At 43.2% G+C, this 23,886-nt stretch overlaps 1 protein-coding gene and 1 pseudogene across 10 annotated transcripts in view; one reads left to right on the plus strand and one right to left on the minus strand.

The window, feature by feature from the left end:
• The first annotated feature begins 1,026 nt into the window (after positions 1–1,026).
• NDEL1 (nudE neurodevelopment protein 1 like 1) overlaps positions 1,027–23,886 on the plus strand; it is a 71,062-nt gene continuing 48,202 nt past the window's right edge. For 8 of the 10 annotated variants that reach the window (XR_004972992.1, XM_036341563.1, XM_036341564.1 and 5 more), the window contains exons 1-5: positions 1,051–1,183; positions 17,675–17,772; positions 19,540–19,693; positions 20,786–20,934; positions 22,941–23,077. Coding sequence is in view for 9 of the 10 variants with exons in the window: in XM_036341563.1 (XP_036197456.1) it covers positions 17,687–17,772; positions 19,540–19,693; positions 20,786–20,934; positions 22,941–23,077 (526 nt within the window). In the remaining variant the exon portion in view is untranslated. Of the gene's footprint in view, positions 1,184–4,698; positions 4,917–17,674; positions 17,773–19,539; positions 19,694–20,785; positions 20,935–22,940; positions 23,078–23,886 lie in introns of all 10 variants that reach the window. The other 2 variants (XM_036341569.1, XM_036341568.1) reach the window with 2 other exon arrangements.
• Positions 6,395–12,573, minus strand: LOC118672278 (annotated as a pseudogene).

Here is a 23,886-nt window from a genome sequence, read left to right on the forward strand (position 1 = left end):
GATACCTCTTACAATCCATCTTGCATTGTTTCTGCTTATGACCCTGCCCTCAACAATACAACTGGACCTCCCAGGCTCACCTTGCTCTCACCTTGAGGCCTGTCTTACACATCATTATCGTGTCCCCAAACCCCACAGGTCCAATCCCAAGAGCACTGACATCAGAGAACCATTGCACATTACACAGCAAAAGCTCCTAAACTTGTTTAAAAAATAGCGCGATTTCTTCATTTCCACCCCTTAAAATGTTGCTTCTCCCCTTTCTGAGCTACAACCCCCCTTCTTTCTCAAGTCTCCTAGGGGGAATATGTATAATATACAAAATGGATCCCATTCCTTGGGGACTCCAGGGGGGTGAACACACACATATTTATATAAATAAATACACGTTTAGATATATAAAGTATATATTTATATTCCCTTTGCCCTCAAGGAATCCATTAATTCAACAATAGTTGAGTGCCTGCTTTGTGTCCGGACCAAGGTACCTGTTGGGATACGAACAGCCTAAGATAGAGGTTCTAGCTCTCATGGAACCTACATTCTCCCGAGGATCACAAGAAAAATATAAAATTTCAGCTACAGGAAGTGCCCTAAAAACAAACAACATCGGCATTTGTGAGCGAGGAGGAGGATTAGAATACCCCTGCTATTCTACTGGGTGGTCAGGGCGGACTCGGAGGTGAAATGAGCCGAGATTCAGTTCATAAACGGGAACACTGAAACGTACAGTTGAAGGACCTTGGAGGCTGAAAAACTGGGAGACCGGGTCTCCGCCACGCGGCGCCACTTCCCGAACAGCTGCGCGTTTGGGGAACACCGAAGGCTGAGTTCTCGCACTTCGCGGCGTCTGGGGCGCCTGCGAACTGGCCGCCGGCAGCTTGACGTCAGCGCGGGGCGGGGGCGGGGCCCGGCCCCTGTGACGCCATCATTCCCACAGCCCCGCCCCGCAGCGCGCACGCTCCCGCGCATGCTCCGAGCCCCGCCCCCGTGCGTCACAGAATGGCCTCCGGCCCCCAGGCGGCTCCTGACGTGTCGGGGAGGAGCCGGGCGGTGGGGTGCGCGCAGTGGAGCTCAGGCTGCGGAGGGGAGCGGAGCTGAGCGGCTGGGCGGGCCTGGGGAGGCCAGCGGAGCGGAGACGCCGGTCGGGTGGCGGCGAATATGCGCTTTTGATACGTCGGAGGTGAGCCTGCGGCGCGCGGCGGCCGCGAGGGTGCCGGGCCGGCCCGGGGGCGCCCAGGCCTGTCCCCGGGGAGCCTGCCGGGCCTGGGGCAGTCTGAGGCCGCGCCGGACCGGACCCGGGCCGGGTTCTGGGGCGGCCAGCGTGGGGGCCAGGGTTCCAACCGCTCTAACTGCTCCCTCACCGCCTTGGCCCGAGGTGTGGTCCACGAGGGGCGCCTGCCGGGGAGCGAGTCGGACGGCCTCCCGAGGATGTGCCGGTGGACGGAGGCCGGGACGTGGCACCGCGGGGCCTGGGGCGCTGGTGGCGCAAGGGGTGGCTCCGTTGAAGTGGCAGCGGCGTGTCCAACCTTCTCCCCGCCCCTTCCCACTGACATCCCTGCGGCCGGGAGGCTAGTTTGGAGCGGGTTGAATGTGAGCTTCCTTCGCTTTCCCGTCGGGGGCGAGAGCGGAAGCAGCCCACGTTGGGCTGCAATGGCATTCCCGTGACTGCGCCCCGAACTGCCAGTCACCCCTCTTGGAGTTCAGGGAAGTGCCACCAAACGGGTTGAGGTGGCTCGTGCGCGCCTCTCTCTTGCTGGTTGGTTAGCAACGAAGCAGTCCTTTCAGTTTTGCGAAGGAAGCGCAGGTTCTTCCCCCGGAGGGGGAATGTCTTCACACATTTGAGACCACTTTTGCTATCGCGTTTGAACCTCATCGCCTGGTGGTGGTGCCTAACTCTGTTGTCGCCTTTGGACGGATGGGGAGGTTGAGCCCGGGTGGGGCGGGAGCTCTGAAGTGATTTAACAGGGATTGTGGATTCCACCAGCTTGTGAATGGGTTCGCTGGGTTCGGAATTTACTAGGTTCGGAGTTGGGAATTTTTCTTGGTGGGATTTTTTTTATTTTTATATACGTTTCTCTGCTAGAGAGCAAAGCAGAAAACTTGACTTGCCAAAAATATACCAGAAGCTAGTCTAGTAGAAGACTTATTCAGATATTGTGAGCAGACTCACCTAGGGTTGGAACTGCTGCTCAGTTACAAGAAAGGTCCTTCACGGGTTGCTGGCTAGTTATCTAGGTAACGGCTTTGCTAAATGGTGAATTTGTTGGTATAGCATTAAGTCATGGGTTGAAGAGAAGTAAAGGGGAACCGAATAAGATATCTCTTCTGAATTTTTGTTAAAATTGGAGATCTAAGGAACAGAGAAAACCGTTGGCTAGCCCTGGTTAGAGGTTGACCTGCTTCAGACAGAAGTTGCTAACACTTAAAGAAGTTGTTCTTTTTATTTTTTTTTTAGTTCTGTTTTGACGCAATTAAATAAATTGAAGTTGGATAAGGAACATTTAAAATACGTAAAAACCTCAGTAAAAACTTAGATCTTGCTTTCATGACATCTGCAAAACTTATTTTAGTCTCATTTTGAACCACGTTGAGATAAATTTACTTACTTAAAGCTTAAAATTACTTCTGACATAAGTATCTGAGCACTTCGTAAGGTAGAAAAAACAAGTTCAGGACCAAAAGGGAGGCCATATTTAGATCGACTTAGAAAAGTTAAACATTCTGTAAATGTTTCCTTTGGGAGAAGTAGGAGAATTTTGGTAAAAAGACACGTATTACTTACAGCATCAGTTTTCAACCTGTGTGCTGCAAGAATTTAAAAAACATGCAATGCTTGACTATTTAGTCAGGGGCGCGGAGCTGTTTTCCCTTAGATTGTCAAATAAAATAATGACAGCCAACACAACAGTAGCTGTCAGGTGAGAATGAATCAAAATTATACATATTTTTTGTGAGATCTGCAAAAAATACATTTTTTGATGTGCCACAGAATTTTAGTAATTAGTTTGTGTGTCATGAGATGAAAAAGTTGAAAATCGCTGACCTATAGTGAGGTCCAAAAGAACTTCTAATCTCATTATTGCATTCTTCAATTACAAACAAGAAGACAGCAATCTCATATAAAATGGATTTTCTTACCAATGCACAAAGAGTAGTTCCTTTGTAAATACAGCATTTTAGACATATTGTTTTATACCCAAATGAGTTGATTTGTCAGTTGCTAGAAACCTGAAGGTCATATACAGTATGATAATGCCCCATGTGAAAGTTGTCATACTTTAGAAATTCATAACTCCATCCATGAGACATGGTATTGAGGGACGATTTGGGTAGCAGAGGAGAGAACATAATTATCTGCCTTCATTTAAGCTTCAGGAGATTATAGATGAATCATTAAAGCTTGCTTTTTGTTTTTTTTACCAGTATAGTTTTCTATATTGGCTGTCTATAGCCTTAGTATCTCTAGTTACATAGTTTCAAATAACACAGTGAACATATCCTCCCACTGTAACTTGAAGCAAACTGAACAGACTGTCTTTGCAACCCCTGAAAAGGGCTTTTGAATATCCACAGGGGTAGCAAACTTTTGTCATTTGTAAAAAATTTGAATATTTGGAAAGGGTAAGTCTGATGAATAAAATTGGAGTAAAAAAGTTGGATAAAATTGGAGTAAAAAAGTTGGATAATACCAGATGTCCAGTAAAATGAGGTGGTACCACGGAGAACTTGTTTAGTTTTTAATCTGACTCTTCAAAACTATTCCAAAAAAGGTTTTAGAAATGTTTTCAGTAATGGTGATATCATTGGAATGTGCATATAACTTCTGGAAGTGATTAATTTTAAGGGGTCATTTGTATGTTACAAATTCTAAAACACATTTATATTTTTCCAGTCAGAAGTATTTTATTCAAAACAAAAGAAAAGAAAGTTTGATTACATTCAATATTAACTTAAGCTCTCAGAAATCTATCGGGGAAAGCTAACAGGTGTACCAGAGAAAAGCAGGCAGCTGCTGACAATTCTTTGATGGAAAAGTAAGTTGCATACTTACACAAGCTGCCCAAGGTTTTTGTTTTTTAAAAAATATATAATTTTACTGATTTCAGAGAGGAAAGAGAGAGAGAGAGACATCAATGATGAGAGAGAATCATCATTGACACTCCCCCCCCCACCCCCCTCCCTCCCCCCAACACACACACACACACACACACATTTGAGACTGCAACAAGGGACTGTTTCCTGACCGGTAATCAAACCATAACCTCCTGGTTCATAGCTTGACACTCAACCACTGAGCCTTGCCGACCAGGCTCAAGCTTTGTTTTTCAAAAATTGGTTTCAAGATCTATCAAAGACGCTATACAGACATCCCCAACAGTACAAAAATTTAACATTGAAGTTTAAGGATATGGGACAAATCAAGTGTGACAATACACATGAATTATTTATAAAATGAGCCTTTCAGTCCTAGTGGAGAAACCTCATGAATGGTAACACACATAAGACAAGGGCTAAAAGCATATGGAACAAATGGAGATGTTTTCCCGATGACTGACTAAGCTATAAAATAGCTCAGGATACTGTTAACATGTAGCTCTTCTGGTTATCAGTCAGTATGTATAAAATTTGGATAAATTTTTTTTCTGCTCAATTACCATAATTTCTTCATTTTACCTTTTCCCTAATTTCCTTTAGCAACATTTTTCCTTTGTTTTGAAATATGCCTCTGATTCATCTTCATCGTGTTAATGTGAAAAACAACAACATTCAAACCTGTAAAGAATTTTTGTGAGTTTATTTGAGCCAATCTATCGACATTTGCTGGGAATCAGAACCTCAAGGATTGAGATAATGCTCCGGAGAATGACGGGTTACATCTGTATTTATACATTGCAATCAAAGGAGGGATAAAGGTGGGTTACATGAAACCCATTGGTGATAGACTAGAAAGGCGGGAGAAAGCAAAGGTGGGGGGTGGGGGGGACCCCTGGGATTGGATAAAAAGGAAAATGATAGACACATACTTAGGTGAGTGCAGGAAAAATGAACATAACAATGAAGGAATTTGTGGTATCTGTTCTGGCGCCCAGGCACATTAGATTGTGCCCTAAGGGGTCCAGAAAAAGAAGTTTCAAGTTACCCAGACATTTTAAGGGTATATTATTATAGATGCAAATAGATAAGGCTCAGTTAAGGTAAAGGTTGACCTTGTCAATGAAGATACCAGCCTAGAATGTAACTTGCCACCATAACTGCTTTTAGTTAAAGTTTAATTTCAGACCATCCTTTGTGGTTACTTTAGGTCTCTGAGTTTGCAAGACCGCCATGCAGGCCTTCCCTGAGCTTGTCAGGTTAGCATGTGGCCAGGCTGTTACTGAATTTCCCCAGAGCAAATAGGATGTGGGGGGTGGGGGAAGGGTATGAGAGCTGTGATTCCCCTAAACAAAGGGAGATGGAGACAGCTAGAAAGGTCTCAGCCCAATATTTTAATGGCCCCCCAATGGGAGACAGCAAGACCTAGGCGCTGTATGAGAGCAGGTGATCTCACAGGATTCAGCCAATGAGGAGCCGGAGGAGGGACTAAATAAATAGGCTGTGTTCCCTTCCCCATGTGTGTTCCTGTACAATGGGCGCCCTCTCTCTCGGGAATGTTACTAAAAGTCTCATTTTCGCCATGTTTCTGTTTCCCAGTCCGTCATTTGAAATTTGGACAGGTGAGTCATTTCTCACACCATTGAACTCAAAAGGTTTGGAACCTAAAGTGAGTATCAATTGGAATAGCACTTGGGAAGTGCAGTCTTAGAAAAGGCAAAGTGTAACTGAAGTGGTCTGATAAAGTTCAGCAGCCATTCTCAATGTGACAGTGTCCCCCATGTCAGTCAGTAACTAGGATAATGGCTTCTCTTATGGCTAGATGACAGGACCCAGCTTGATAATGGGTGCTTCCTGGTAAGGTGCTACAGACCTGTGTGTGCAAACACCCATCAGTTAAGTTTTCAGTAACAGAACATTTAAAACCATGTCAGTAGAATAAATTAAGAAATACTGCATTTCTATTGGCCTGTTTTGCCTCATGAATTGGCTTGGAGTACTGTTCTTTACCCAAAAGATGCAATAGTTAATTAGTTGTCACTACAAACTCCTTAGAATTCAGTACTTCTTTGGTTTCAATTTATTTTATATTTTTATTGATTTCAGAGAGGAAGGGAGTGGGAGAGAGAGAGAAACATCAATGATAAGGGAGAATCATTGATGGGCTGCCTCCTGCATGCCCCTTACTGGGGATTGAACTCACAACCCGGGCATGTGCCCTTGACCAGAATTGAACCCAGGATCCTTCAGACCACAGGCTGACGCTTTATCCACTGAGCCAAACCAGCTAGGGCGAATCAGTACTTGATCTTCAAGACTCAGCACTTTTTTCCCTGCAATAATGGGATCACCTCATTAGCATCACCATGGGATCAGTGCCCCCTGGGGACTAGAGTGATGTAACTGGGGACTAGAGTGATGTAACCGGCTTTTTCCCAGACTCTTTCAAAATCCACCTCTCTGACCAACTTCAGTTAAGCAGTGATGGGATCTTGAATTTTTATTTATTCCCACATCAATCACGGCTCCTCCTTCCTTGATCATATCTGCTGTGATCAGATTTGGAATGCCTGCATTGGAGACCACAAGACCTGCAAGAATTGTATGTTTCTTCAGCTGCTCTTTGGGATTGATTGAGACATTGTGACAGTGACATCATCTCCAGGACATTTGTGTGCTCCACTTGTGTGAAGTAACATTGCAATGGGCATTCTAATATTTTTTGACCTTCCACCTAGCTAGCTCTCTTCATTATTTCCCACATACCCCATAGGTAGCCGATAACAAGGAATAGTGGGCTAAACACAATCACCCTACCTTAATTACATGAAAGCCGTCAACATCCTTGTCTGGACAAACAGCTTTGCAGATTTTTCATCAGTGTGCTTTGGAATAGCTGAATAAGAAGGTGGTCTACATTATCATCATTGTTTCTTGATTAAATTCAACAGTTCTTGCTCTGAATTGAAGCTGGTTTCACAGTTGTCTGTTGATTCCGGCATTTGCAGCAGTCCTGGTTTTGTTGAGGACATAGGCATGACTTCAGGATTCTCACCAAACCGGATCATGCTCAGGTGTGGCTGTTTGTTGTCCGATGCCACCCACTCTTCCACCTCCTGCCACACTTCCTGCTTGATCTGCTTGGCAAGTTTTCTTCCAGATACGACAACAGCTTCATTTCCAACTGCTGAGAGGTGGAAGGGATGATGGTGGAGGTGGCAATTCTGTGTGTGGCCAGAGCAGCCTGGTAGCCAGCATTGACGCAAGGAAAGCAGCAGCTGGGAGAGCCAGGGCTGGGAGATGCCAGGGCTGGGAGAGCCTGAAGCACATTTATTTTGTGGTCAGACTTGAAAGGTCCACTACACTGAACTACCAGGTTTTTGTTTTGTTTTTTAAATACTCACCTGAGGATTTTTTAATTTTTATTTTATTTTTTTTTGCGAGAGAGAGGAAGGGGGAGAGAGTAGAGAGGGAAGCATTGATGTGAGAAAGAAACATTGATTGGTTGCCTACCATATGTGACCTGGGATCAGACCTTCACCTAGGTATGTGCCTTGACCAGGAATTGAACCCACAACATTTTGGTCTATGGCCATGGTCGGCAAACTGCAGCTTGCGAGCCACATGCGGCTCTTTGGCCCTTTGAGTGTGGCTCTTCCTAAGCCTTAGGAGTACCCTAATTAAGTTAATAACAGTGTACCTACCTATATAGTTTAAGTTTAAAAAATGTGGCTCTCAAAAGAAATTTCAATCGTCGTACTGTTAATATTTGGCTCTGTTGACTAATGAGTTTGCCGACCACTGGTCTATGGGATGATGCTCCAACCAACTGAACCACCTTGCCAGGGCTTGAACTACCAGTTTTTTATAATTTAATGAAATTTTTGCTGCATTTACTATGTGTCAAGCTCTGTACTGTGTACTTTACAAATATTAACTCAATCTTCATAACAACCCTATTTTAATTATCCTCATTTTATAGGTAAGGAAATGGGGCACTGAGTAGTTTAGTAACTTGCCCAAGGTCAACTAGAGAGTAGAGGAATCTGATTCAAATGCAGGCAGTTTGGTTCAGGGTCTAGGTCAGGGGTGGGCAAACTTTTTGACTTGAGGGCCACAATGGGTTCTTAAACTGGACCGGAGGGCCGGAACAAAAGCATGGATGGAGTGTTTGTGTGAACTAATATAAATTCAAAGTAGACATCATTACATAAAAGGGTACGGTCTTTTTTTTTTTTTAGTTTTATTCATTTCAAACGGGCCGTAGTTTGCCCACGGCTGGTCTAGGTTCTAAACCACTATGCTGTGCTGCTCCTACCACCTGTTCACTTGATTAAATGGTTTTAACTGGTTTATTCTGGAAAAGATGGTCATTTTTAGTAAAAGGTTTCTGGCATCCTATCTAATAATAGACAAACATGGTAATTGACTGTACCTTCGCTACGCCTCACATTGGCTAATCAGTGCGGTATGCAAATTAACCGCCAACAAAAGATGGCTAATTTGCATACTGCAGGCAGGGCCTGCTATCTGCGTCCCGGGATGGCGGGCGTCTGTGTGTGACCTGACTTGGGGCGGCCAGGCGGTGCAGCAGCAATCGGCCAGCCTGCCTGGGTGTCCCGTGTGCGACCCGACCCGGGGCGGCGCCCCAACCCCCGGATTGGCCCTGCCGTGTGTGCGACCCGGGGAGGCGGGGCAGGCACCGAGGGATTGGGCCTGCCATCTGCCACCCGGGGAGCGGGCCTAAGCCAGCAGGTGGTTATCTCCCGAGGGGTCCCAGACTATGAGAGGGCACAAGTGGGGTTGAGGGGACACCCCCCCTCCACTCCCCCGCCAGTGCACAAATTTTCGTGCATCGGGCCTCTAGTAGATTATAATACTGTTTGAGGAGCCAGTAAACAAGCTGTAAAAGTAGCCTGTTAATTGGAAAAATTGTCAACATTCAGTCCACATAAGATTCAGCAAGAAAATGGAGAAGTGTATATGAAAACATTGAAATAATTTTGTTAGAATTTGACCCTTAAATAAGTAGTTAATAAGGAGGATACAAGAAAAAGAACTAGATTCTCAGGAAGTTTCACATGAAGGGTTATTTAAAACCTGGGTCACCAGGGAACACTGGAAAAGTTGGCAGTTGTATTAAAAATAAGGCCCTATTGCCCTGGCTGTTTTGGCTCATTAGATAGAACGTTGGCCTGGGGACTGAAGGGTCCCAGGTTTGATTCCGGTCAAGGGCATGTACCTTGGTTGCGGGCACATCCCCAGTAGGGGGTGTGCAGGAGGCAGCTGATCGATGCTTCTCTCCCATTGATGTTTCTAACTCTCTATCCCTCTCCCTTCCTTTCTGTAAAAAAATCAATACAATATATTTAAAAAAAAAACAAGGCCCCAGGGGAAAAACCCCAAATCAGGGACAAATGGATACTTTATTGTACACCTAGAGGCGTAAACAGTGAGATTTCTTGGGACAATACTTAGGTAAACTCTCTTCAAAGTATTAACTACTGGTAGGTCCTCTGATCCTGTAATAATGGGTCAGTAACAACAACAAAAGTCAGCTTCACACAGAAAAGTTTCAAACTGGGCGTGAGAATGATAACATTTATAGATAAAAACAACCCTAACCCTATTTGTAGAAGGGTTGGCTCCATATTAAAATACATTCAAATAGCACGGGTGGCTAGGCCCAGGAGATCAGGGCACATGCCTGGGATGTGGGCTTGATCCCCAGTGTAGGACCTGCAGAAGGCAGTCAATCAATGATTCTATCTCATCATTGATGTTTCTATTTATTTTCCTCTCTGAAATCAATAAAAATATATTTAAAAGAAATATACTCAAATGTTAAATGCCAGGGAAGGCATCTAATTGCCATTATGACCTTTTATAAAGACACTGACCCATGAACCACACTATCTATATAAAGAGGAAATATGCAAATTAGGCCGGGATGCCGTAACAGGTTCACAACTACAGGAGGAGGTTGCGCATGCAGGTGAGGCCTCCAGCGGAGAGTGCAGGCCCAGAGAGGAAACGGTGGGTCCACCTCCCACGGAAGCAGCATGGGTCCCTCCCGGCTCCTGCGCAAGTGGCATGGCTCCCTCCCGGCTCCTGTGGCGCTGGTGGCTTGCTTCTACCTCCAGTGGTAGCTGCACAGCTCTCATGGAAGCAGCGCGTCTCCCGGCGGCGCGCTGGGGTTCCCACTGGCTCCTGCGGAAGTGGCGGGCGGCCTACTGCGTGCAATAACGTGCGATGGGCTACTAGTCTATCCTATCTAATAAAAGAGAAACATGGTAATTAGCGTACAACCGCTACCCTTCCCATTGGCTAATCAGGGCGATATGCAAATTAACCTCCAGCCAAGATGGCGGTCGGCAGCCAGGCAGCTTGAAACTAACATGAGGCTTGCTTGCTTGCTTCAGTGACGGAGGACTCCAACGTTTCCCGCCTCCTGCTGCTGGCCTCTGAGCTGCAACTCTAAGCAACTATGTTACAAATATAGAAGCTAAACAAAACCCCAGAAACCTGCTTTAGTCCTCCGGGCTTCAGCCAGCAGGATCGCAACATTGTTTCAAATACAGAAGGTAAACAAAGGCCAGAAACTTGCTTTCAGCAGTGGAGGCCTAAGAGCTGGAGCCTCAGAGCTAAAGCTGGCCCAGAATAAAAAAGAAAAAAAGGAGCATTTGGGAGCTTCCGTAACCCGCCAGCCTGAAAACAGCCCTCAGCCCCTCACCCAGACTGGCCAGGCACCCCAGTGGGGACCCCTACCCTGAAGGGTGTGTGACCAGCTGCAAACAGTCATCATCCCCTCACCTAGGCTGGCCAGGCACCCCAGTGGGGACCCTCACCCTGATCCAGGACACCCTTCAGGGCAAACCAGCCAGCCCCACCCATGCACCAGGCCTCTATCCTGTGTAGTAAAAGGGTAATATGCCTCCCGGCACCGGGATCAGCGTGACAGGGGGGAGCTCCCCAACTCCCTGATCGCCCTGCGGCTCTGTGTGTGACAGGGGGCGGGGCCACAACTTCCCTATCCGCCCTGCTCTGTTCCTGACAGGGGAAGGCGCCCCAACCTCCTGATCAGCCCTGCTCTGTGCCTGATACGGGGGAGCTCCCCAACCCCCTGATCGCCCTGCGGCTCTGTGTGTGACAGGGTGCGCCCCCCCCCCCCCTACGGGCTCTGCTCTGTATGTGAGGGGTAGAGCCATAACCTCCCCATCGGCCCTGCCCTGAGTGTGAGAGTGGTGGTGCCCCAAACCCCTGATCGGCCCTGCTCTGTGGGTGATAGAGGGTGGCGCCCCAGCCCCCTGCTCCGCTCTGCTCTGTGTGTGACAGGGGGCGGTGCCCCAACTCCCCTATTGGCCCTGCTCTGTGAGTGACAGGGGGGAGCTCCCCAACCCCCTGATCGACCCTGCTCTGTGCGTGACAGGGTACGGAGCCCCAACCCCCCTGATGGGCTCTGCTCTGTGCGTGACAGGGGGTGGCGCCGCAACCTCCCCATCGACCCTGCCTTCATTGTGACGGGGCGGTGCCCCAACCCCCCAATCAGCCCTACCCTGAGCGTGACTGAGGGTGGCATCGCAACCTCCCAATCCGCCCTGCTCTGTGCATGACGGGGCGGTGCCCTAACTCCCCAATCGGCTCTGCTCTGAGCCCAACCAGGGGCTGCACCTAGGGATTGGGCCTGCCCTCTGCCACCCGGGAGCAGGCCTAAGCCAGCAGGACGTTATCTCCCGAGGGGTCCCAGACTGCGAGAGGGCACAGGCCGGGCTGAGGGACCCCCCCTTCCCCCCCGAGTGCACAAATTTTTGTGCACCGGGCCTCTAGTATATATATAAAAGGCTAAGTGACTGTCGACCTGCTGGTACATATGGCGTGCACTGACCACCAGTCACTTATAATAACAGAAGGGGTGCTGAAAACTTAAAGAAAAGTACCCTACCCATGAATAAAATGTTGCTCCAGAAAGGTATATATGTAATCTAGAGCAGGTCCAAAGCATGACCATGAAAATATTAAGGGACTGAGATGGATAAGCCAAAAAGACAAGTATTCACTTTGAGAAGACCAAGGAGAGCAGTATTATCATCAAAGTCTATAAAATTAGCCTGGCCACTGTGGCTCAGTGTTTGAGTGTCGACCCATGAACCGAGACATCACTGGTTCGATTTCTGGTCAGGGCACATGCCCAGGTTGTGGGCTCCATTCCATCCCCAGTAGGAGGCGTGCAGGAGGCAGCCAGTCGATGGTTCTCTCTCATAGATGTTTTTATCTCTATCCTTCTCCCTTCTCCTCTCTTTTTAAAATAAAAACATATTTAAAAAATAGTCTACAAAATTAGAAAGAGCATTAAAAAGAATACAAACTTGTTCAAAAAATTCTAGACCCTTACAAGATAGCAACATGGGAAACGTGGTACATTTAAACCAAATGTAGCAAATTCACTGATCTCTATAAACTTGTGGAACTTACCTCCATTACATACAATAATATAAAATCAGCAAGTAAAAATTTTTTTACTTGAAATTGTTGTTAATCCTCATCTGAGGAAAATTTTTCCAGTGCTTTTCAGAGAGAGTGGAAGGGAGGGAGGGTGGAAGAGACAGAGAGATAAGGAAGAAATATCGATGTGAGATCCACTGGTTGCCTCCTGCATGCACTGGGGGCAGAGAGCCCACAACCCAGGTATGTGACCTTGACGGAATTGAACCTGTGGCCTTTGGGTGTTGCTCTAACCACTGAACAACACTGGTCAGGGCTGAAATCTTTAATTTAAAAAATGTTTTATATATAAGTGTTACTGAACTCAAGGGGTTTGCTGCTGGGGTGCTCTATTCAAGAAGGTGAAGTGGTTGGAGCAAGGTAGCTTCATTTTCTTGCAGCAAGTGAAGGAGATGGGAATCATATTCAAAGGGAGGCTTAGCTATTGCTTATATACGCTGTTTGGTTAATTACATGTTGATTTCTCCTTAAGTATAAGTATAGGCAGTTGGCTATACTTATGAGGTTATCCTGTTTACAGCTGCAGCTGCAAAATTCTGAGCTGCATTTTAACATTTAGCAAGAAATAACATTTAGTGATAACATTTAGAACTGCCCAGACCTTGAGACCCTTGTCCTATTTAAACATAAGGGTCAGGACATTCTTATACTGCATTTTGATTTCTCTGGAGTTTCTGCTGCCTTTTTTCTTTCTTTTTTAAAAAAAATATATTTTTATTGATTTCAGGGAGGAAGGGAGAGGGAAAGAGAGACGGAAACATCAATGATGAGAGAGAATCACTGATCGGCTGTCTCCTGCACGCTCCCTTCTGTGGATGGAGCCTACAAGCCAGGCGTGTGCCCTTGACTGGAATTGAACCCGGGACCCTTCAGTCCTCAGGTCGACGCTCTACCCACTGAGCCAAGCCAGCTAGGGCTGCTGCCTTTTTTCTTATTGACAAGAGTGATGTGCTTTCATCACAACCTCAGATTTACCTAGTTCCCAGTCGTGCTGTCTGTTATGTGGGATTCCTCACTTTTCCTGGAGCCATCCAGCTGGTTGATGACCTAGGCTTCATTGTGAGACCTTTGCAATCCTGAGTTGGAGCCCCTTATTTCTTGTACCTTGTGCTTTCTAGGTCTTGGCTTTGTTTCTTCTTTTGTAACTGTCTCAGGAAGTGTGTGGGAGGTAACCCTCCTGAGTTGTTCTATGAGAAAAAAGTTCTCTCATTTCCTGAATTATCTGTTTCCCCTCAGTTCAGTAGGTCCTAGGATTTTCTTATTCATGCTACTTACTGAGTTTTCTCATTTGTGTGGGTGGTTCTTGGTTGCCCATTCATATTTAAGATGGAGGGGCTGACGATGATTATTTTAGGTAGCAAGGCTCTCCCCAACAGGTCCCATCAGCTCCCTACTCTTTGATGTGGAGCCTATACTGAACTTTAAAAGTGCCTGTGAATGTGGCTTGGCATGCATCAGACTGATAATTTTGTCTAGCTGAGAATAATAGATTTATAACCTTTGTTTAATATATGGTGGTACATTGTGAGGTAGAAATAAACTACCCACAAATCATTTTGCTTACTTAATCCTGAAATAGGAATTTAGATATTAATAAAGTGTTACCTTGAAAGTAAAGAGGGAATAATGACAGGTTATAAGTCAATTCAAATATTTGTTGGATTTTTGGTGTGTTTCATGTTTCTGGTGATGCAGAAAGTATCCTATATAATAAAAGCCTAATATGCTAAGTGCCCGGTTGTCTGGTCATCTGTTCAACTAATCAAAGTGTAATATGCTAATTATATGCTAAGGCTGCTCAACTGCTTGCTATGATGTGCACTGACCACCAGGGGGCAGAAGGTCCGACCAGTAGGTTAGCTTGCTGATGGGGTCTGGCCGATCAGGACTGAGCAAGATGGGCTGGACATGCCCTGGAGCCCTCCTCGGCTGGCCAACCTCTTGTGTCCCTCTCTGGCCCGATAGTGCACTGGTGGGGTCCCTCGGCCTGGCCTGCTCCCTCTCACAATCCGGGACCCCTTGGGGGATGTCAGAGAGCTGGTTTTGGCCTGATCCTGCAGGCCAGGCTGTGAGACCCCACTGGTGCACGAATTCGTGCACTGGGCCTCTAGTTTATAAATAAGACAGAGGTCCTGCCTTCAAGGAGCTAGCTGGAGAGACTTAATCTTTCACTTTTCTTTATGTCCTTTTTGTTTTAAGTTAAACTTTACTTGTGTTATTCTGATCTTCATTATATTTTGCAAAAACATAATTTTTTGGATTGTGTACTAGAAACTGAATATTTGAGCTGCACATTGATACATGGTTGGCAGTGTTCAAATGGCAAGTGCATTTATCCAAATTTGAATCAGTGCCAATAGTTTATTTAGGACTGGCTTCATAGATTAAAAAAAAATTTCTTTTTTATTTTTTAGAGAGAGGAAGGGAGAGGGATAGAGAGTTAGAAACATCGATCAGAGAGAAACATCGCTCAGCTGCCTCCTGCACACTCCCTACTGGGGATGTGCCTGCAACCAAGGTACATGCTCTTGACTGGAATCGAACCTAGGGCCCTTCAGTCCGTGGGCCGACGCTCTGTCCACTGAGCCAAACTGGTTAGGGCTGTAGATTTTAATTGTAATCAATATTTTTTTTTGGCACTTTGGGGAAAGATCTTGTCTAGAGCATTCAGGGGACATAGTGATTATTGCCTCACCCTTAGATGCTTCTCATAACATGTAATTATATCTTCATCTGGCTTGTTAATATGTCCCTTTCCTCAAGGATACTTAGGCAGTAACTCTCAGAAGTTATTGATACTATAAGGTGATGCCTTTAAGTGCTTTGGATTTTCTTTTGAAATACAAATACCTCTTTCTGCCGGATTAGCCTCACCCTCATTCTTACCTTACTACAAATTAAATTACAGTTACAAATAAGATTATTCCTACACTTGGGAAAATAGAGTGGGAATTGGGAGCCTTGATGAAGGAATAGGATTATAAAATTAATCAGTATTATTTCCTAATCAGAAACATACTTGAAAAAAACATAGCCTAGTCCAAACTCTCATTAGATGAAAAAAACTCTGACTTAAAAGACGTTTAGCAGGTTGTTTGAGATTTTAATGGTGGAATTGGAACCCTAGACTCCAGTCTCAACAGCACTCCCAAGTCTGGGGGGGGGGGGAGATTTACATTTTAATGTGTTATCATATTTTAAGTTATCTCCGAGAGTAGAATAATACAAACAAAAATGTGCCAGTGTAAGGGTAATCAGATTAGAGGAGGGGTGCATGTGGTGCACTAAATATTTGTCCAGTACTTAATGTTTGATACATAGTAGGTGCTTAGTAAACATTTGCAAGCATTCTGTACTTTCATGTTATGCTTGATGCCATGAAGGGATGCAAAATACGGAAAGGATCCATCTCTTTTCAAAGAACTCTTAGGCTGATTGGTAATTTAAAATAATTGGAAGATTGACTAACAGATGTCAAAAGTAATAGATGGTGTAGTCAGGAGAGACTTGACTAAAACAGAAAAAATTGCAGTAGGCTACAAAGGAATGAAAGTAAGTGCATATAACTACATGCTAATTTTACTCACTGGAAACCATTTTGAAATTGAAGTTCTGTATTTGTTCTTGTTGGTGACTTTTTGCTAAACCTTCATGAATAACATTCTACAACTCTTAAGTTTTTATTAATTTGCTTTTAAAGCGGGTCTTGAATTCTTGCTGCCTGGCATGGATTAGGTTGAATCAATTTTGGTTTAATTTAGTAAGTACAGTATTAGAGTATCTGCTAATGTGTAAGCAGTGTGCCCGGTAGAAAAAAGTCAGAATAATGCATAGCCTAATAAGGGGACATGGAAGTGTAAGCTGTATGGTAAATATATTCATGAAAGCATGTGAGGGTATAGAGGTAGCCAAGAGTGTGGGAGATGTTAGTGTGATCTGGGTGAGGGTGAGAAAGGCTTTCTGGGAAAGATGACAGCTAGGTTTTTAAATTTTTTTTATTTCAGAGAGGAAAGGAGAGGGGAGAGAGAAACATCAATGATGAGAGAGAATCATTGATTTTCTGCCTCCTGCACGCACCTTACTGGGATCAAACCCACAATCCAGGCATGTGCCCTTGACTGGAATTGAACCTGGGACCCTTTAGTCCACAGGCTGACACTCTATCCACTGAGCCAAACCAGCTAGGGCTGACAGTTAGGTTTTAAAGTATAAATAGAAGCTCTCCAAATATACAAAGAAGGGAGAGCCATTTCAGGTAGAGAACACATCCCAAACTGAAACAGAATGGTGTGTTAAGACAACTTTGAACAGTATTGCTGGATATAAAGTGGGATGCTTGGGGAGGGGATTACAGGAGGTAAGACTCTTACAGAACTTTGCTTCTTAAAGTTAGGCATGTATGGAGCTCACTGTCTTTGGTATTCCATTTGCCCTTGACAATCAATTGGGAGTTTTAGGTAGTCAGTCCAAATGCAAGGTTAATTAAATAGGCATTTTTTTCCTACCTGCTCTGAACGCCTTGGGAGAAGAACCAAATGAAAGAACATTAAAGTTGGAGGATTAGTGGATTTAATGGAAGAAGCTTTGTATTTAAAAGAGAATTAACAGGAAGGTTTTACAAATGCAATAAAAGTAACTTATTGAAAACGTGGTATATGATCTCCTAGTACGATGACCTGGCTTAAGTGTCTCCAGCAGGTGTTTTGAAGCAGTTATACAAAAGAGAAAGTCATGCAGTAGAATTAGTTCGGTCAGTAAGCTTGTTACTGTCACCTGATTTCCAGAAGATCAGTTGGCTTTAAGCCAACTGCTGGAGCCCTGCGTACAGGATGATTCTGTTGGGCCAATTCACCAGAACCTTGGGCTGCTGTGACCGGAAGTGCTTTATACCTAAGAACTTCATTGATCTTCTGTCCTATCGGGACCTCACCCACAATATTGGTGGTCCCCAATAGTGGGTAGTGAAGTGATTTATATGCCTGAGTTACAATAAAGAGTTAACCACTCTTAGAATCTTCCATGTTTAACTTCCTCCAAAATGCTGCAGGTTTATAAGTGTGTTTTTAATATTTCACAGGCTTTCTTGATCATGGATGGTGAAGATATACCAGATTTTTCAAGTTTAAAGGAGGAAATTGCTTATTGGAAGGAACTGTCCTTAAAGTATAAACAAAGGTAATGTTGAAAAACATCCTAAAAATAGGGGAGGGCATTTGGAATGCACCATCTCTAGCATGTGCATTTTTTTAAAACATAAAGCTAAAATTAAGAGTTTCAGATTTCGGATTGGAATTCTAGAACTAGTCATAACATTGCTTGTATTTAAATAGTACAAAAATGCCATAAATCCTTATTATATTACTCAAGTTATTAAAATAGTAAGAAAACTTAGTGTCACTGTTTTTTTTTTCTGGTAGCTTACATCCTTTTATGCATATTGTTCTAATTGGCCATGTTTGGCCTGCTGCAGGTGCACTGCTGCCTCATCATTTCTGTCTTTTGGAGATTCTGATAGGCTGTCTGAGACTTCAGACAGCAGACCTGAATTCTCCTCAGGCAAACACTATCAGTGTCTGCAGCCAGAAAAGCTTTGAGGGAAGGGAGAAGAGCTTCAGGTGTATGGAGCATTTTATAAAATCTCAATTATTTTAATTAGTTGGGAGAATTTTTACATGATCTTGTGAGCGCCAAGACTTGGCTTAAATTTCTTTTTAAAATGGAATTTTTCTAAAATAAATATACATTTTCATACTTTGATTAACAGAGTTTTCTAAGTCTTATTAAACCTTTTATTGCTATTTCATTGCTATTGCTGAAGCTAGTTATATTGTGCCAGTGGATATAAAAGGTGGGTGTCTATGGCAGGGGTTCTTTTTTTTCTTCTTTTTTAAAATGTATTTTTTATTGATTTCAGAGAGGAAGGGAGAGGGAGAGAGATAAAAACATCACTGATGAGAGGGAATCATTGGCTGCCTCTTGCATGCCCACAACTAGGGCATGTGCCCTGACCAGAAATCAAACTGTGACCTCCTGGTTCATAGATTGACGCTCAACCCCTGAGGCACATTAGCCAGGCTATGGCAGAGGTTCTTGTTTTTTGTGTGCCATAGATTCCTTAATAGGCTGGGGAAACCTGCAGACCCCTTCTCAAATAATGTTTTTAAATGCATAAAATTAAATAATAGAATTACAAAGGAAACCAATTATATTGAAAAACTTATCTAATAATAAACTGATTTGCAATATAGTAATATGTGCTTCTTTATTAATACACTAGAGGCCTGGTGCACGAAAATTCATGCACTCGGGGGGAGAGGGTGTCCCTCAGCCCAGTCTGGGAGCCCTTGGGAGATGTCCAACTGATGGCGGGGAGCGGGCCTAAGTCATAGTCGGACATCCTTAGCGCTGCCATGGAGGCAGGAGAGGCTCCCGCCACTGCTGCTGCACTCGCCAGCCATCAGCCCGGCTTGTGGCTGAGCAGCGCTCCCCCTGTGGGAGCACACTGACCCCCAGGGGGCAGCTACGGCCCTGCCCGCCACCGCTGGTCACCACCGCCCCCCCAATCGCCGTCCCCTCCCTCTGTCCACTGGCACCTGCTTTGGCTGGCCTGGCACCGTCCACTCGCCAGCCCCACCCCCTGCCGACCTGTCGTTCCACCGTTTGGTCGATTTGCATATTAGGTTTTTATTATATAGGATTAAGTAAGGAAGAGCTAGCAGTGAGTGTATAAAATGTGAGTCCTTTTAGGGCCTGTAACTCATTTTCATTGAGCCTTGAATATAGAGTAAGAGATGTGTAAAATACTGTCTTTATTATTTAGTATATTTTATTATAGCATGGCATTCAGGCATAAATTCTTGAATTGGTATGTAATCGTCTTTAAGATGATCCTTATGGTTCCTACTAACTACGACTTATCTTTCCCACTTTGTTTTTTATTAGCTTCCAGGAAGCTCGGGATGAGCTAGTTGAATTTCAGGAAGGAAGCAGAGAATTAGAAGCAGAGTTGGAGGCACAATTAGTACAGGCTGAACAAAGAAATAGAGACTTGCAAGCTGATAACCAAAGACTGAAATATGAAGTGGAAGCATTAAAGGTAATTGTGGCAGTAGGAGCCTGGTGTCTAATGTATTGGGCTTTATTAAAATGAAAAATGTACTTTTTTAAGAGGAGTTTAAGAGCAGCTGGCAACAAAAAATATAAAAGGAGGCTTAAAGTGAATTTTTGTCAAACTGTTTTCTTTCATGGAACTAAGAGGAGATTTAGAGTTACAGGGGTGGGCAAACAATGGGTTCTTAAACTGGACTGGAAGGCCGGAACCAAAGCATGGATGGAGTGTTTGTGTGAACTAATATAAATTCAAAGTAAACATCATTACATAAAAGGGTAAGGTCTTTTTTTTTTTTTTTAGTTTTATTCATTTCAAATCAGCCCGCGGGCTGTAGTTTGCCCACGGCTGGTTTAGGAGCTCACTTAGAAAGTCTGTAGCCATCAGTGTTTTAGTGATCATGTTCCTAGATACACTTTTATAGTCCCTATAATTTTCAGAAGCTGCCTGATTGTTTTGATAAGGCACCTCATTTTGTGGCACTTAAAAATTATATTTGTATGAAATATACACATTTATTTCATTGTTATTCATAGTCCCTTCAGTTTTAGAGTTTAGTTTGGATTTAAAAATTGCCTTCTAAAAAGGAATTTTCAGGAGTAAAAGGTTTAGCCGCTTTTGTTGCTCTTTAACCACCTGCCTTAGCCAGATGCTTAGAGACTTTCCGTGTCTGGGGAGTAGGTGGGTTTGGGAAGGTGGGGGTGGGCAGGTAAGGGGTAGGGAATTTGAACTCTGTCAGTCTACTTCTTTGTGCTCACCCTGAACTGCATGTAGCCTGAGAACTCAGAAGTTCCCCCACCAAGTTTAGGGTTTTCATTATTTTACTATTTTCAGAGAGACCATTATTAGATTTCTGAGAGGACAATGGGTGACTATTTAAACCTTATATGAGTGAGTTAAGTCACTTGGAATGAATGTGTGATTGTTTTTAAATATTGTAAAAAGGAGAAGGGGTGCCATCAACTTGGATTGTGGGTGAATTCTTTGGATTTTCCCTCCTCTTTAACTTGGGTTGCATCCTTCATTAAAGAAAACTTCATATTAATGACACATACTTTTTTCCTATATCCATGTCTTTAGGAGAAACTAGAACATCAATATGCACAGAGCTACAAGCAGGTCTCAGTATTAGAAGATGATTTAAGTCAGACTCGAGCCATTAAGGAGCAGTTGCATAAGTATGTGAGAGAGCTGGAGCAGGCCAATGACGACCTAGAGCGAGCAAAAAGGTGAATGATGTGCATTTTGTTAGAATAACCAAAGTTGGCAATCAGTGATTAAAATGTATGTCTTTAGGTTCAATCTATCACCTAGATCTTAGTCCCAGAACACTTCCTTTTGGTACTCATCACATTGAAACTAACCAGAAATTCTTATCTTCCCAGATAATTCCCTTCTAAGCTTTTCTTTTTCCCTTCTTTCATGTGCTGCTCTTCCTGTGGCTTTTCATTAAAATATGTATCATTCATTCCTCTCTCTTTCCCTCTCTTTCTCAATACCACCACACTTTTTGTAGGTCCTCACACCTTTTTTTTTTTTTTTTTTTAAATCAGTTGTGTTTCTTTTTAAAAAATAACTCAGATGTATTTCTTTCTTTTTTTTTTTTTTTTAATTGATTTTAGAGAGGAAGGGAGAGGGAGAGAGATATAGAAACATCAACGATGAGAGAGAATCATTGATTGGCTGCCTCCTGAACACCCCCTACTGGGGATCGAGCCCATAACCCGGGCATCTGCCCTTGGCCAAAATTGAATCCGGGACCCTTCAGTCCGCAGGCCGATACACTATCCACTGAGCCAAACCAGCTAGGGTGGTCCTCACATCTTAAACCTGAATTCTGCAGTTATTTTCTAGCTAATCTATCTTTAAATTTTTACTCCTTTTTATTCTCTTCTGTTTTAATACCAACAGATGAGTTTTCTCAAAATATTGCTTTAATTATGATTTTGCTGAATAACCTATAGTGGCTTGCTATTACTATTGCCAGCTTTCATGTATCTGTAAATTAGTTGTTTCTTAACCATTCAAAATTTAATTCCTCTTATTTTATTCCTATTACTTTATTATCTGGTATTTCTTTCCTTAATAGTTGAGTGACTTAATTTCTTTCCTTAAATAGTTGAGTGCCTGATATGATGCTAGAGTTGAGGATACAAAGATAAACTAGCTACTGCCCTTGGGTATAACAGGTGTGGAGGTTTGATATGATAAATTCTCTAGTAGAAAGAGTGTACAAGTCGTTCCAGGGCATAGAGCAGGGAGCAGCTGAAGTTACCCTGGGGGAGTTGGGGAAGCAGAACGTACAAGGAGAAATAGAAGTTAACCAGGTGAAGAGAGAGATGCAGAGTCAGAGAGGCAGGAAAGTGTGTGAGGTATTAATATTTCACTTTGAAATATATAGAGACATGGCTGAACAACATGAGGCTGGAAGGTGGTTGAGGCCAGGTTGTGAAGAACCTTGTGTGCAATGTTTGATGTCATTCTGTAGGCAGTGGGGGCCTCTTTAATAATTTTTTAAACAAAGGAGTACTATTTTAGACCATGATTTCAGCAGATAGTACTGAGGAATTGGAATAGAGAGGAGGAGATGTAAAGACCTCTCATCACTACCGTTTAGGAGTAATCCAGGTATTGGATGGAGTATTGAACGGGGGCAGAAGATTGAAGGAGAGCAAATGGAACTGAGAGATATTTGGACAGTTGACAGGATATGATAAAATTGTACATTGCATTATGAGTTCTGATGAGGGTAGGGAATTCTATATCTAGCAGGTAAGCACATAGCAGGTAGTGGACACATAGTAGATACATGTTAATGTTTGTTGAATAAAGGAGTAAGATGAGAAATGCAGGAAGAAGAAAAGGATTGGTAGGAAGAATGTAAATGGAGTGGGACCTGGGACTTTGTGTTTTAAACAAACTTTTAGTTAATTCTTACGTATTCTAAAACTACTGCAAAGTTTTCCTGAACTTGATAGTGTTGTGTTTAAAAATCCAGTGGGGAGAACTTTAAGGAATTTAGATGGGAATTTAAGAGAAAAGAATATATTTAATGGCCTTAAATGATAGCAGAAACTCTAAATGCCACCAGAGATCAGAAGGAGTGAGATCATGGTCTTTCAACTGGGCCAGGCTTTCTAGGTCAGGAAATGATATGAGATAAACTGACAGTTTCCTTTTGTATTACCTATTTGCACATTATTTATTTAATTCATGGGTTCTAATTTTTTTTTAGGGCAACAATAGTTTCACTGGAAGACTTTGAACAAAGGCTAAATCAGGCCATTGAACGGAATGCATTTTTAGAAAGTGAACTTGATGAAAAGGAATCTTTATTGGTCTCTGTTCAGAGGTTAAAGGATGAAGCAAGAGGTAAAATTTATAACTTAAATGAAATTCTGCTGTCCCTAAGCCAGAGCTCGAAGCTAGCTTTAGGATCAGCTTGTAAAGCTATAGATTACCTACTTTATCAGACACTGTGCTAGGAACTTTTCATCTTAACTTCCTACCTACATCATCAACTCTAGGAGGCAGGTAGGTATTATCATCCCTATATTATAGGTCATAAAATTGAGGCACAGAGAGTTTGCATTTGTCCAGAGTCTTATAACTTGTTAGTTGGGATTCAAACCGTGGTCTGTTTTCCAAAGCCTTAATCACTACCGCTGTGCATATACTGCTTGCTTAGTTTGGGTTTTTCCTTCTACCTAAATAATTTTGTTATGCATATAATAACGTGTACATTGCTGTTTACATATTGCATGTCTAATGAATACATATATACTTTAAAATTCTCCTTCCCTCCCCCTCTTTTTAAAATGCATTGTAATATGTGAAATATTACAAAGAAGAAAATAAAAATCAATGCCAATCCATTTATCTTGAGAGAACCTACTAGCAGTTTGGTGTGTTTCTTTCCAGTCTTTTCCATGAGTGTATATGTATATGTATACACACACACACACATATTTATTTATATACATATATATACATATATATATAATAAGAACCACACAATATATACATACGTATTTTTTTCTGTCCTCCCCTTTTTTCACTCCTTAATATAGTGAATATAATTCATGCCATTAAAACATCTTTTAAAACAGGTTTTAATAATGTATAATGTTTATTATATATATTTTATTTGATGGATTCTTCATTATTGGTGATTAATTTCT

This window comes from Myotis myotis, unplaced genomic scaffold, assembly GCF_014108235.1.
Source record: "Myotis myotis isolate mMyoMyo1 unplaced genomic scaffold, mMyoMyo1.p scaffold_m19_p_17, whole genome shotgun sequence".
In the NCBI taxonomy this organism is placed as follows: Eukaryota; Metazoa; Chordata; class Mammalia; order Chiroptera; family Vespertilionidae; genus Myotis; species Myotis myotis.